This window comes from Aquarana catesbeiana, linkage group LG05 (genome assembly GCF_042186555.1).
Source record: "Aquarana catesbeiana isolate 2022-GZ linkage group LG05, ASM4218655v1, whole genome shotgun sequence".
NCBI lineage: Eukaryota > Metazoa > Chordata > Amphibia > Anura > Ranidae > Aquarana > Aquarana catesbeiana.
Window position 1 is genome coordinate 180,443,868 of NC_133328.1, and position 15,642 is coordinate 180,459,509.

Below are 15,642 nucleotides of genomic sequence, written 5' to 3' on the forward strand. Positions count from 1 at the left end.
TAATTTTTTTGTCTTAACATTTTTCAGGTTTTATTTTCTTTACCTTGAAAAAGTTTGTAAGGATGGAGAATTACATCTTATATGAAGAAGTTGGAAAGGGAAGCAAGTCTGTAGTGTACAAAGGGAGAAGAAAGGGCACCATCAATTTTGTTGCTATACTCTGCATAGACAAGAGTAAAAGAGCAGAAATTACAAACTGGGTAAGTGCGTGTCTCATGTTTAAAGGGCCCCACCGCATTGCCATGAATGCAGCCCCCACCGCATTGCCATGAATGCAGCCCCCACCGCATTGCCATGAATGCAGCCCCCACCGCATTGCCATGAATGCAGCCCCCACCGCATTGCCATGAATGCAGCCCCCACCACATTGCCATGAATGCAGCCCCCACCATATTGACATGAATGCAGCCCCCACCATATTGACATGAATGCAGCCCCCACCATATTGACATGAATGCAGCCCCCACCATATTGACATGAATGCAGCCCCCACCATATTGACATGAATGCAGCCCCCACCGCATTGACATGAATGCAGCCCCCACCATATTGACATGAATGCAGCCCCCACCATATTGACATGAATGCAGCCCCCACCATATTGACATGAATGCAGCCCCCACCATATTGACATGAATGCAGCCCCCACAATATTGACATGAATGCAGCCCCCACCACATTGACATGAATGCAGCCCCCACCACATTGACATGAATGCAGCCCCCACCACACTGACATGAATGCAGCCCCCACCACATTGACATGAATGCAGCCCCCACCACATTGACATGAATGCAGCCCCCACCACATTGACATGAATGCAGCCCCCACCACATTGACATGAATGCAGCCCCCACCACATTGACATGAATGCAGCCCCCACCACATTGACATGAATGCAGCCCCCACCACATTGACATGAATGCAGCCCCCACCACATTGACATGAATGCAGCCCCCACCACATTGACATGAATGCAGCCCCCACCACATTGACATGAATGCAGACTCACCATTGCCTGATTCATGTCCATCTGCAGCCTTGGAGGAGACAGGGAGGGGGCGGGAAGAGCACCAACAGACATACAGGAGAAACTCCTGTTTTTATCGGCAGCCTCTTTAATTGAAAGTCCCGCCTCCTATGATGGACAAAACAATTAAACAGGAAATTCTCCTGTATCCTGTACGGCGCTTGTCCCGCCCCCTCCAAGGCAGCCAGCATATCTATCTTTTGTGGCCCCCGGCGCTGGGGATTCCTTGGGGGCCACAAAAGATATATATGTCAAAATTACCAGGCAGGCCGTCCTAAACCGAACTTTGGCCGGACTTTGGACATGCCTGCTGTAAAGCATTGCACTAGCTGTCAGAAGATCATTGGCGCCATGTAGGTCTCCAACAGATCTGCCAGTGTATCTGTGTGCTCATACATCCCGTACAGGCAAGCAGATAAAATCTGACAGGAAGAGAGAATGAACTACATAAAATAAAAAATAAAAAAGTTTTGCCTTTTAGTTATACTTTAATGCACTGTTGGAGATACCATACTGACAACTTTATGTGCAGTTCTTCCATTTGACTTTACAGTATGAATCTGCAGGGAATAAAGAGACAGTATGAGCTATACAGATGTTTGTGAATCTTCCTAAAGTGGTTCTAAGGTCTCAGATTATTTTAATTTAACCACTTGCTCTCCGGAAGATTTTACCCCCTTCATGACCAAGTAATTTTTTGCTATTCGGCACTGCGTTTACTTTAACTGGTTGCAATGCTGTATCCAAATGAAAATTTTGTATATTTTTTTCACCTCTGGGTTTTTTATTGGTTTGCGATTATAAGCAAAAAAGACAGATAATTTTGAAAAAGAAAACCAGTATTTTTTTTACTTTCTGCTATAAAACATATCCAATATGTAAAAAAAAAAATGGCCAAAATATATTTGGTATGTTTTTGGTAAAAAAAAAAAAAAAATCTCAATAAGTTTTTATTAATTGGTTTGTGTGTCTACAAACTATGGTATATATTACTGGAATTTTTATTATTATTTTTTCTTATGCTACTAATGGCTGTGATCAGTGACTTATAACAGGAATACTATAGACAATCTGGCACTAACTTAAGCTGGGCGGGGGGGGGCTGACTGACTAACTGCCACTGACATCACCAGTGACATTAATACAGTTATCAGTGCTAATAAAATTCACTGTCACTGTAATAATGACACTGGGTAGGAAGGAATTAACATGTGTAATGTGTGCTGCTTTTAATACAGATCTTGTTGTTTTTATTTCCTGCTTATCAGGGAATGAAAATACAGCAAGATCCCCTGTTCATGAACACAGCTCTGTATTGTTTACAATGACTGCATAGAAAAAAATTAAATCTGTATATTTATATCTTCTGTGCCTCCCTAAACACTGGCCCACGTATATCCTATAATAAATTGGCCCTGTGTATATCCACTTTCTAGTTATTTATCCTGCTTACAAACATAAAGGGGGGTAACTTTGTACTGAATGACTCCATTTTTGATTTCATGGAACCAAATAAATGACACCCATGGAAGATGACATTTTAATTCAGGACACGTCACACTTGTTAGATTTTATTATCTAGGAATAGCTAGAATGCATATGATGTCTGCAGACTTATCCTGAAAAGTTTGACCAATTTCGTTGATAATTCGTTTAAACATCTCCCAACTATTCAGGATAAAGTCATGCATTTACAGTATCTAGGGTTTCTTAAACAGCACGCGTGTTTCTAAAACACATTTGGGTTGATTTACTAAAACTGTAGAGTGTAAAATCTGGTGCAGCTGTGCATGGTATAGCCAATCAGCTTCTAACTTCATCTTTGACAAAAAAAAAATCTGAAAGCTGATTGGTTTCTGTGCAGATCTGCACCAGATTTTACACTCCTCAGTTTTAGTAAACAACCTCAATAACTGCTTTATTACATCTACCATGGGTGCTCAACCTGTAGCCCTCCAGCTGTTGCAAAACTACAAGTCCCATCATGCCTCTGCCTTTGGGAGTCATGCTTGTAACTGTCAGCCTTGCAATGCCTCATGGGACTTGTAGTTCCGCAACAGCTGGAGGGCCACTGGTTGAGCAGGGGATCTCCAAGCTATGGCCCTCCAGTTGTTCGGAAACTATGTGCTGACGTCACCACGCTGTCTCACTAGGAGGACGGGATTTGTTTTGCAGCCGGCCGGCTCTGTTAACTAAGCGTGATTTTACTTAGTTTTAATGTAAGTCCAATACTGTTTTTTATTAAACCTGTTGAAACAATATTGCGCTATGGTTGGTCTTTTCTCTTATACCCCGCTGAGATACTGAGGTCTATCGGAGTTCCACAGCATCAGGGGGTTTGGAGTATATAGGCACCAATCTTATCCAACTTGTCCAGACGATCTTTCCACACAAGCAAAGGCATTGGCTGGGCTTTAGCCGCCTGTTTGGTTTTGCTTGCCATCTGGTAAGCAAGTTTTTCATAAGGTGGTGGCACTTATTCGTGGTTTGGACTCACTTGGGTGTTTGTCTGGATCCATTTGAACTGTTACTCATTTAATAATTTATTTGATACCTACAAGCTATTGTTGGATTGAACCTTCACACAGCGCAGCGTCTCTTCTCCATTCTGGCTTTGAAAAATGCCTCTCCCCACAGCATATACTTACCTTTGCTTTGCTCCTCTGCACTTCTGTTCCGAACTGGAGACCCAAGGGAAAACCTGTTAGCACGTGACCTGCTCTATGCATCAGTCCACGGCTCAATGTAAGCTACCACTTCAGAACCTTCCAGCTTACACTGGACTTTATGTTGATGGGGAAGAGTAGATTAAAGGGAACCTTGTTTATTTTCCCTTTGTGGGCAAACCACAGGTTCTCTTTAACCATCTACCAAAAATTAGGATGACAGTCTTCTGGTATTAAACAAGGCATATCTGGTTTAGTAGTGCCTGTGGGGGACTTAAAGGCCTTACTAAGGGATGATACCCTTAAAAAGGAGCTATCCATATATAAGCAACTGTTGATACTGCCAGGCTTCTTCTACCCTGTCATAATGCTTGGTTGGCTAATTTCCCTAGCATGGATGAGGATGACTGGGACTATATTTAGGACTCTTCGTTCACTAGACTGGTGTCTGCGAGAGACCAACTAATCCAATCTATATTTTTGCAGTAAATTTATTTAACTCCTGCTAGATTGGCTAAAATACCTTATTTCCTTCTCAGTCACCTAGTTGTTGGCGATGTTATTCCTCCCATGCAGATTTCATCCATGTATTTTGGAATTGTACGGAAATACAACAATTCTGTTTCAATGTAGTGCAATGTGTGAATTCTGTCACAACATTAAATATAATCTCTACTGTGGAGATTTGCTTGCTGGGATTGGATGACCCCTTACCTCCCAAAGAGAGCCCCCAAAAACTCTCCTAACCTTGTTTTTCTATTACAGTGCCTTGAAAAAGTATTCACACCCCTTGAAATTTTCCACATTGAAAACCATTTATCATTTTCCTTAAAGTTCACAATTATGTGTCACTTTGTGTTGGTCTATCACATAAAATCCCAATAAATACATTTAAGTTTTTGGTTGCAACATGACAAAATGTGGAAATGTCAAAGGGTATGAATACTACAAAATGTGGAAATTTCAAGGGATATAAATACTTTTTCAAGGCACTGTATGCCAGAAAAAGCATTATTCTTTCTTGGAAAAAATCTAATGCTCCAACCATCATGGCCTGGAAGGCTCTAATAAACAAAGCCCTACATCTTTATAAGGCTACATATGCCAGTAGAGGGGTACCGGCAAAATATGACAAAGTGTCAGGAGGTGTGATGCATCTGCTGCATCAGAGTGAGCGCTGTCTCTCTTTGAATATCAGTTGTTTATCAATACCATAAAACTGCATGTAGTGCTTCAGGTTTATAATTTGATTTGAGGATGGATATCAGTCAGTATTACATGTGAGATTTATCTGTGAAGAGTTGATTGTATATCTGAATGCCATAGTCAGTTGCATATAATACTATTACAGTGAGGGGAAAACCCCCTGCTGATTTTGTACATTTGCCCACTGACAAAGAAATGATCAGTTTATAATTTTAATGGTAGGTTTGTTTTAACAGTGAGACACAGAATAACAACAAAAATATCCAGAAAAATGCATTTCAAAAAAGTTATAAATTTATTTGCATTTTAATGAGTGAACCAAGTATTTGACCCCTTCGCAAAACATGACTTAGTACTTGGTGGCAAAACCCTTGTTGTCAATCAGATGTCAGACGTTTCTTGTAGTTGGCCACCAGTTTTGCACACATCTCAGGAGGGATTTTGTCCCGCTCCTCTTTGCAGATCCTCTCCAAGTCATTAAGGTTTTGAGGCTGACATTTGATAACTCAAACCTTCAGCTCCCTCCACAATTTTTCTATGGGATTAAGGTCTGGATACTAGCTAGGCCACTTCCGGACCTTAAAGCGGGTGTATACCTTTTTTTTAAAACTTTTACCTACAGGTAAGCCTATAATAAGGCTTACCTGTAGGCAAAAAAAAATATCTCCTAAACCTGTAGGGTTTAGGAGATATTCCCCTCGCAATGAGCCGCTGACTGCAGCGGCGCATGCGCACAGGGGTTTCTCGGTTGACAGCCCGGCAAACTCCAGAGCTTGCCTGACAGAAGTCTCCCACGCGCATGCGCGGGACTGACGACATCGCGGCTCCGGCCACTCACAGCGCCGGAGCCGCGATACCCGGAAGACACGCCGAGGGGAAATGTCAGCTCCCTCGGCGTGGACAGGGTGAGATGCCGGCGCCTCGTTCTAAGGTAAGTATCTCATAATGAGCTAGTATGCGTTGCATACTAGCTCATTATGCCTTTTCCCTTACAGGTGTAGGGGAAAAAAAAAAAACAGCGGGTTTACTACCGCTTTAATGTGCTTCTTGAGCCACTCCTTTATTGCCATGTGTTTTGGGTCATTGTCATGCTGGAAGACCCACTACCCGTTTTTAATGCCCTGGCTGAGGGGTGGAGGTTCTCACCCAAGGTTTGACGGTACATGGCCTGTCCATCGTCCCTTTGATGCGGTGAAGTTGTCCTGTCCCCTTAGCAGAGAAGCATCCCCAAAGCATAATGTTTCCACCTCCATGTTTGACGGTGGGGATGGTGTTCTTGGGGTTTTGACTTCATCTGACCACAACACTTTCACCCAGTTCTCCTCTGAATCATTCAGATGTTCATTAGCAAACTTCAGACAGGCCTGTACATGTGCTTTCTTAAACAGGGGGACCTTGCGAACTCTGAAGGATTTCAGTCCTTTACGGCGTAGTGTGTTACCAATTGTTTTCTTGGTGACTATGGTCCCAGCTGCCTTGAGATCAGTGACAAGATTCTCCCCATGTAGTTCTGGGCGTATTCCTCACTGTTATCATGATCACTGAAACTCCACGAGGTGTGATCTTGCATGTAGCCCCAGACTGACAGAGATTGACAGTTATTTTGTGTTTCTTCCGTTTGCGAAAAATTACACCAACTGTTGTCACCCTCTCACCAAACTGCTTGGCGATGGTCTTGTAGCTCATTCCAGCCTTGTGTAGGTCTGCAATTTTGTCCCTGACATCCTTGGACAGCTCTTTGGTCTTGGCCATGGTGAAGAGAATGGAATCTGACTGATTGCTTTTGTGGACAGGTGTCTTTTATACAGGTAACAAGCTGAGATTATGAGCACTTCCTTTTAAGAGATTGCTCTTAATCTCAGTTTATTACCTGTATAGAAGACACCTGGGAGCCAGAAATCTTGCTGATTGATAGGGGATCAAATACTTATTTCACTCATTAAAATGCAAATCAATGTATAACTTTTTTTAAAATGCTTTTTTCTGGATTTTTTTGTTGTTATTCTGTCTCTCACTGTTAAAATAAACCTACCATTAAAATTATAGACTGATCATTTCTTTGTCAGCGGGCAAACGTACAAAATCAGCAGGGGATGAAATACTTTTTTTGCTCACTGTATGAAAAGAAAAAAATTCTTTATGTGGAAATGTAGTTGGCTTTTCTCCTGAGAGAGCCCTCTACTGTTAGTCAGGGCCATGCTAGCCACGTGTGCTGTTGTATGACTCTCTATGGTTTTTCTTACTTTTTTATTTATTGTTGCCACTTTACAAGTGTCATGTTTGTACTATGTTTAAAACATCAATAAAAAAGGATAAAAAAAACAAAACCAAAAAAAAAAAACAAGGCATATTAGGATCCCTTTGGCTGTCGAAGGTCACATCTGAAGGTAGCTGGGGATCTCTTTTTTTCTGCATTTGTTTCTATTTGCATTTGTTGATGAATTGACCCCTATTTATACTCTACTCAATGTATTCACTTTTTTTTAAATGATTATTTTCTGCTGCTGACAATGAATTGCCCTATTGTAGAAAGCAGCATTATAATACTATTAATATTTAATTTGATCTCTAGAGTGCACTTATCCCTTAAGAGGAGAAAATACATCTTCTGTCATTCATTTTTTAATTGTTTTCAATCCATTGTGTAATTGAATATTTTAAAAACTCCACAAAAGCCAAACAATTTATTTTAGATAGATACTTGGTGATTTTTTTATATTTTGTAGGCATTTCGACAGGAAACTGTCTTCATCCTTGTTCAATTGCCAGCACCTTTGTTTAGGTTATTATTCTGTTTGCCAGACCTTTTATTTATCTTACAATACAAAAAAAATGGAGAATGAGTATTAATACTTCTGTTGCAGCAAGAAAAATATGAAATATTCCATGGCAGAGCAGAGTTTGGAACAACCATAGAAGATCTCACTGTGTGACTCTCCAAACGATGGGGCAGTCACACAGCAAGTGCAGGGAAGAAGTACAGGGGATCTCTATCCTTAAATGTCCTCAATCATTTCTGTGCAGCGCTGGAGCAACCTAGATAGAAATAAATGGTTTATAGTTGTATTTATTATTTTTTTCACATTTATACATTTTATACTTTTTAGATAATTTTTAGAGCTCATATAAAATAGCTTTATAAATGAAATGTAACAGAGTGTACCAATGACATAGAGTTCATGTTATGTGATTGATTTGTTATAGGCAAGTAAGCTATTGACTTTGTAAAGAAAGTTGCACTTTTCAAGGGAGCGTAAGGAATGGACTGACATTTCAATTTGCAAAGAACCGATTCTGTACAAGAAAGATTGGGGAAAAAAAACAAAAACCTGTATTTTTGCTTGCACATGATTGGATGATGGAAGTCAGCAGAGCTTTACCTCATTCACTAAGCTCTCAGGCAGTTCCTTTGCAAAGTGAACAGCTTTTACTATCGTAAATCAACTCCTGTAAGTTTTCTAAATGAACAGAAGCTGCTTGCCTTCAGGCTCTTTCTGTCTTAAAACTCAGTATGATTCTGTCTTACAAGGCAGAAGTGGGCAGGGGGTGGTGTGTTACTGCTCTGACTCTTTCAGTTTATGTTAATTAGAGCTTGAGAATAGAGATCTGCAAGGAACAGGGGGTGTGTGTGCATGTGAATATTCAGCTTAAGCAACTGAGGTCCGCAAACACCCTGTTTACAGACCTCAGTTACTTAAGCTGAATTTACCCATTTAGCAGTATCCACCAACACATTCAATTCCCAGCTATTTTCATTTCAAGTCTGCTGGGGGTGCCAGCTGTATTATGTTCAATTTCAAAAAAAGGTGTTAGAATATTTGATCCTGTATCGTGCAAGAGGTTTTTGAATCTCCCACTGAATCGTCATTTATGGGAACGTATATAAGATATGTATATAATTTTTTTTTTTTTTGTTTCTTTACTATAGGTACCGTAGGACTAAAAACGTAATACAATTATGAAAATCAAGCTAAATGTGAAATGTTGTCACGTTTACTCGTCTACTCTTAGTTACCCTTTTTTAAATAAAGGGTTTATTTCAACAAAGAGTATACAAGTAAATGTGACAACATTTCATATTTAGCTTTATTTTCATAATTGTTTTACGTTTTTAGTCCTACGGTACCTATAGTAAAGAAACAAAAAAATGATATACAAATCTTATATATACGTTCACGTTTGTGCTTATTCAATGGTAGATTGAAAAAAAAACTACAATGCTGGATCAAATATTCTAAACCCTTTCTTCCAAATTGAACATAATACAGCTGGCACCCCTAGCACACATAAGTATGAAAATTGCTGGGAATTGAATGTGTCGGTGGACTCTGCTAAATGAGTAAATTGAAATATGATTGCAGTTTTAAATGAAGGAGGTTGTGTGTTCTGCAATGTGTTTCTCTTGACTTACCATTAAGATGAAATATCTTATGTAAATTCAATATACATTTTTGTCCAGGTCCGTTTAACTCACCATGTTAAGCACAGAAATTTAGTGACGTTTTATGAATGGTATGAGACGAGTAACCATCTATGGCTTGTCGTTGAGTTATGCACAGGTAAGATCTTTTACCCTATAATCTTAAACAGGGGTAAATATCCCATGGCTTTGTCTGTTTTGGCTTGTTTTACAGTGGCTGAATGGCCATGGATTACTTCCCTTCATCCGTGTCCATTAACAGACCATAAACAAGATCAATTATTTGTAAGTACTTGAGTTCTACAGTAGGCCCTGTTTTGCTTTGTTAAGTAAATTTGCTTTTCTCAAATCCCCTTTGTCTGAAATAATGCAGCTCCCGGAATGATCTTGTTTGAGTTCAGTGGGTAGCATTTACTTCATATGAACTTAATAAAAAAAAAAACGTAGTCCAGCTGACAGTTTGACGCTGATATAGCAAATATGTAGCATCAATTTGACTTAGATGTTTTTCTCTGAGCTGATAATTAAACACATTGTAAATAGATGTCAAGTCATTTACTGCGTGACTTTTGCATGAGTATTTTACCACTAATACCACCCTAACCTTTAAATTTAATGTTAAATTTGAGTTCGGCTCAGGTTAAGGGTAGTGATTGGTGAATGTCCTTGTTCGTTTTGCAGGATATTTGGTGAATTTATCATAACATTGGTTAATTGTGAAGGTTAATGCAAACCCATCATAAGTCAAGATGAATATCTAAAATCAATTCTGGCCATTTTTAAAGCTAATAGGCAAGGGATTATCAAACAAAGGGCATGGAAAACTGGGCACTGCCATAGACCTGTATCATTGCAAAAGATTTTTTAGCGGAGCTGGTTTTAAAGTGAAACTTTAACAATTCCCTTAAATACCATGCTTGGGGAGTGCATTAAATGTGTCTGTGAACTGGTGCAATAGTGAAACGTACTATAGCAAAAGTGACATTTTAAATGGGGGGAAAAAAAAGCAGCTGAGGTAATGATTATTAGTATACATAGTCAGTGATGGCAGCCAGGTAAAAAACAAATGGGCATAGGTTCTCTCTCAAATGCATTTGGGTCTGGTATGGATTTTAACGGGGGCCTCATACCAAAGTAATGAAAAAAAATTGGAGTTGAAACCCCCCGCCCCCCATCTCCTGGAATAACGTCAATTTGCAGTACCAGTCTCCCTGCATTGTGTGATCTCATGCATGTGCAACCAGCCTGTCGTATTGTTGATGGGATTATTGCCAGCGGCTATAGCCACTCGCAGTAATCACTGTGTTCTCCCAGCAGGAACGACTTCCCCCACCCCTTCCCGCCGGAAGAACACAGTAGCTCCCGTGGTTGCAGGAAAGAAATTTGCTTAGCGTAATCTATGGTCGGCTTTAGTCAAGAACCTGTGAAGCAGAGATAAGAGGATATTGTATAGTTTTACAGGTGATTTTTGCTTTCACTGCTTTCTCCTATAATGGAGTTTAATGCATTACAGGAGGCTCCTTGGAGACTGTCATTGCCCAGGATGAGCACTTGCCTGAAGATACAATAAGAGAATTTGGTGTTGATATTATTTCTGGACTTCATCATATCCATGAACTTGGAATTCTTTTCTGTGATCTGACTCCCCGGAAGGTAAGACCTCAGTATAATGGATGTTTTGTTGTTGTTTTTGTGGCTTATGGACTATATTTATCCAAACAGGAGGACTGGGTACATTTCCAATTTGTACTACTCCTGCTGAATACACATTTATAAACTTTTATATTTTCTGTGTATTGTGTGAAGGGGTGTATGTACCTTCCATCCAATCGCCTCTCAGCTCTCCTCATTGAGTCCTCACTAAGTGTAACTTCAGCTCCCTTCCCCCTGCTTTCTTTAACCACTTCAGCCCCGGAAGGATTTACCCCCTTCCTGACCAGAGCACTTTTTACAAATTGGCACTGCGTCGCTTTAACTGCTAATTGCGCGGTCATGCAATGCTGTAACCAAACGAAATTTGCGTCCTTTTCTTCCCACAAATAGAGCTTTCTTTTGATGGTATTTGATCACCTCTGCCGTTTTTATTTTTTGCGCTATACACGGAAAAAGACCGAAAATTTTGAAAAAAAATGATATTTTCTACTTTTTGTTCTAAAAAAAATCCAATAAACTCAATTTTAGTCATACATTTAGGCCAAAATGTATTTGGCCACATGTCTTTGGTAAAAAAAATGTCAATAAGTGTATATTTATTGGTTTGCGCAAAAGTTATAGCGCCTACAATCTAGGGTACATTTTCTGGAATTTACACAGCCTTTAATTTATGACTGCCTATGTCGTTTCTTGAGGTGCTAAAATGGCAGGGCAGTACAAAACCCCCACAAATGACCCCATTTTGGAAAGTAGACACCCCAAGGAAATTGCTGATAGGCATGTTGAGCCCATTGAATATTCATTTTTTTTGTCCCAAGTGATTGAATAATGACAAAAAAAAAAAAAAAAAAAAAAAAATTACAAAAAGTTGTCACTAAATGATATATTGCTCACACAGGCCATGGGCATATGTGGAATTGCACCCCAAAATACATTTAGCTGCTTCTCCTGAGTATGGGGATACCACATGTGTGGGACTTTTTGGGAGCCTAGCCGCATACGGGGCCCCGAAAACCAATCACCGCCTTCAGGATTTCTAAGGGCGTACATTTTTGATTTTACTCCTCACTACCTATCACAGTTTTGAAGGCCATAAAATGCCCAGATGGCACAAACCCCCCCCAAATGACCCCATTTTGGAAAGTAGACACCCCAAGCTATTTGCTGAGAGGCATGTTGAGTCCATGGAATATTTTATATTTTGACACAAGTTGCGGGAAAGTGACAATTTATTTATTTATTTTTTTTTTTTTTTGCACAAAGTTGTCACTAAATGATATATTGCTCACACAGGTCATGGGCATATGTGGAATTGCACCCCAAAATACATTCTGCTGCTTCTCCTGAGTATGGGGATACCACATGTGTGGGACTTTTTAGGAGCCTAGCCGCGTACGGGACCCCGAAAACCAATCACCGCCTTCAGGATTTCTAAGGGTGTACATTTTTGATTTCACTCTTCACTGCCTATCACAGTTTCGGAGGTCATGGAATGCCCAGGTGGCACAAACCCCCCCCAAATGACCCCATTTTGGAAAGTAGACACCCCAAGCTATTTGCTGAGAGGCATGGTGAGTATTTTGCAGCTCTCATTTGTTTTTGAAAATGAAGAAAGACAAAAAAAAAAATTTTTTTTTTCTTTTTTTAATTTTCAAAACTTTGTGACAAAAAGTGAGGTCTGCAAAATACTCACTATACCGCTCAGCAAATAGCTTTGGGTGTCTACTTTCCAAAATGGGGTCATTTGGGGGGGGTTTGTGCCACCTGGGCATTCCATGGCCTCCGAGACTGTGATAGGCAGTGAAGAGTGAAATCAAAAATTTACGCCCTTAGAAAGCCTGAAGGCGGTGCTTGGTTTTCGGGGTCCCATACGCGGCTAGGCTCCCAAAAAGTCTCACACATGTGGTATCCCCGTACTCAGGAGAAGCAGCAGAATGTATTTTGGGGTGTAATTTCACATATTCCCATGGCATGTTTGAGCAATATATAATTTAGTGACAACTTTGTGCAAAAAAAAAAAAAAAAAAAAAAAAAATTTGTCTCTTTCCCGCAACTTGTGTCACAATATAAAATATTCCATGGACTCGACATGCCTCTCAGCAAATAGCTTGGGGTGTCTACTTTCCAAAATGGGGTCATTTGGGGGGGGTTTGAACTGTCCTGGCATTTTATGCACAACATTTAGAAGCTTATGTCACACATCACCCACTCTTCTAACCACTTGAAGACAATGCCCTTTCTGACACTTTTTGATTACATGAAAAAATTATTTTTTTTTGCAAGAAAATTACTTTGAACCCCCACACATTATATATTTTTTTAAAGCAAATGCCCTACAGATTAAAATGGTGGGTGTTTAATTTTTTTTTTTTCACACAGTATTTGCGCAGCGATTTTTCAAACGCATTTTTTGGGGAAAAAACACACTTTTTTACATTTTAATGCACTAAAACACACTATATTGCCCAAATGTTTGATGAAATAAAAAAGATGATCTTAGGCCGAGTACATGGATACCAAACATGACATGCTTTACAATTGCGCACAAACGTGCAGTGGCAACAAAATAAATACATTTTTAAAAGCCTTTAAAAGCCTTTACAGGTTACCACTTTAGATTTACAGAGGAGGTCTACTGCTAAAATTACTGCCCTCGATCTAACCGTCGCGGTGATACCTCACATGCATGGTGCAATTGCTGTTTACATTTGACGCCAGACCGACGCTTGCGTTCGCCTTAGCGCGAGAGCAGGGGGGACAGGGGTGCTTTTTTTTTTTTTTTTTTTTTTTTTCTTTATTATTTTTTTGCTTTTTTATCTTATTTTAAAACTGTTCCTTTCATTTTTTTTTTTTTTAATCATTTTTACTGTTATCTCAGGGAATGTAAATATCCCCTATGATAGCAATAGGTAGTGACAGGTACTCTTTTTTGAAAAAATTGGGGTCTATTAGACCCTAGATTTCTCCTCTGCCCTCAAAGCATCTGACCACACCAAGATCGGTGTGATAAAATGCTTCCCCAATTTCCCAATGGCGCTATTTACATCCGGCGAAATCTAAGTCATAAAATGCTCGTAGCTTCCGGTTTCTTAGGCCATAGAGATGTTTGGAGCCACTCTGGTCTCTGATCAGCTCTATGGTCAGCTGGCTGAATCACCGGCTGCATTCTCAGGTTCCCTGTTGAGACAGGAGAGCCAGAGAAAAACACGGAAGACGATGGGGGGGGGGGCATTCTCTCCCACTGCTTGTAAAAGCAGTCTAGAGGCTAATTAGCCGCTAGGATTGCTTTTACATGAAAGCCGACCGCTGGCTGAAAAGAATGATACCAAGATGATACCTAAACCTGCAGGCATCATTCTGGTATAACCACTCAAAGTCGTGAATGCTGTACCTGAAGACAAAAATATGGCTAACAATAAAGCACAGTAAATGGTAAAGTATAAAAAATTGCATACCTGAAAAGCAAACATGATAAAACATAATAACAATAAAACATTGCAGAATAGAATACAGTAAAAAAGAGCAGAACAATAGAGAGAATAGAGAGAGAGAGAATAGAGAGAGAACAATAAAACGACAACTATTACTTTTTATTTTATATTTTTGTTTGTGTTTTTTTTTTTTTTTTTTACACTTTTTTTGTAACTGTAACTTTTATAACTGTAACCGGTTCCAGGTTCGGGTCTCTCAAAATGCGATGGCATCTTGGGAGACCCTGTGAAAGTGTGTCCTAGTCTGTGCAATGCTGTACCCTACGCTAATACTCAGCTAGTGAATGGTAGCATTCAAAACATTCACCAATGCAAAGACCAGGATTGTCAGGACAGGAGGGACAATAATAGTGGGTGTCACGCCTATATCCGTGCTTACTGCAGACACGACATCTTTTTTGGGAGGGTTCGTTGGGTAGGGGTACTAGGGGGAGGACATAAAGAAAATGCCTCTCATGCAGCCGACTGCATTTGGTTGGGGATGTGAATGGGGGAAGTACGGGCGCTGCAGAAGCGGTGGGTTCCCAATTAGGATTGGCGAATGCAGCAGGAAGGGCACTATGGGCACGACGGGCCTGTGTTTGTCTTCTTTGTGGCAGCGGGACACTACTTGTGCTTGCCACCTCACCAGCTTGAACTGCACTTATGGGACTCGCCACGTCACCAAGTGTTACTGCAGTGCTGGTTTGACTATGACCGGGGTGTACTAGGCCGCTGGCGCTTGCCAGTTCACCAAAACGCTACCAAAAAAACTGTTAACGATCGCAGGGATCAGGCCTGACTCTGCGAACGCTGCAGTTATGCGTTTAGTGTTTTGTAAGTGACAGTGATCGATCGATACTGCACTTGGGTGGGCTGGGCTGGGCCGGGCGGAGGGGCAAAACGCAGGTGCTAGCAGGTATCTGGGCTGATCCCACTAACACTGCGTTTTTGGGAACCCTAAACTGCTGGGGATGCCAGTATAGATCTGATCGGATCAGATCAGATATTGATCAGTTCAGATACTATACCACTAAGGGAGGTGTACGGTGCGTGCGTGGGTGTTAGCGCTACTGGCACTAACCTGACGCTGCCTGGGGCTGGTGCTTGCCAGTTCACCAAAACGCTACCAAAAAAACTGTTAGCGATCGCAGGGATCAGGCCTGACTCTGCGAACGCTGCAGTTATGCGTTTAGT

At 40.5% G+C, this 15,642-nt stretch overlaps 1 protein-coding gene across 7 annotated transcripts in view; it reads left to right on the plus strand.

Annotated features, from left to right (window-relative positions):
* The window catches only part of LOC141144582 (serine/threonine-protein kinase ULK4-like), a 417,575-nt gene that overhangs the window by 37,161 nt on the left and 364,772 nt on the right, over window positions 1–15,642 (plus strand). For all 7 annotated transcript variants that reach the window (XM_073630411.1, XM_073630410.1, XM_073630407.1 and 4 more), the window contains exons 2-4: window positions 28–200; window positions 9,362–9,461; window positions 10,836–10,975. In XM_073630411.1, the coding sequence (XP_073486512.1) occupies window positions 63–200; window positions 9,362–9,461; window positions 10,836–10,975 (378 nt within the window). In that variant the 5' untranslated portion in view covers window positions 28–62. The remainder of the gene's footprint in view (window positions 1–27; window positions 201–9,361; window positions 9,462–10,835; window positions 10,976–15,642) is intronic.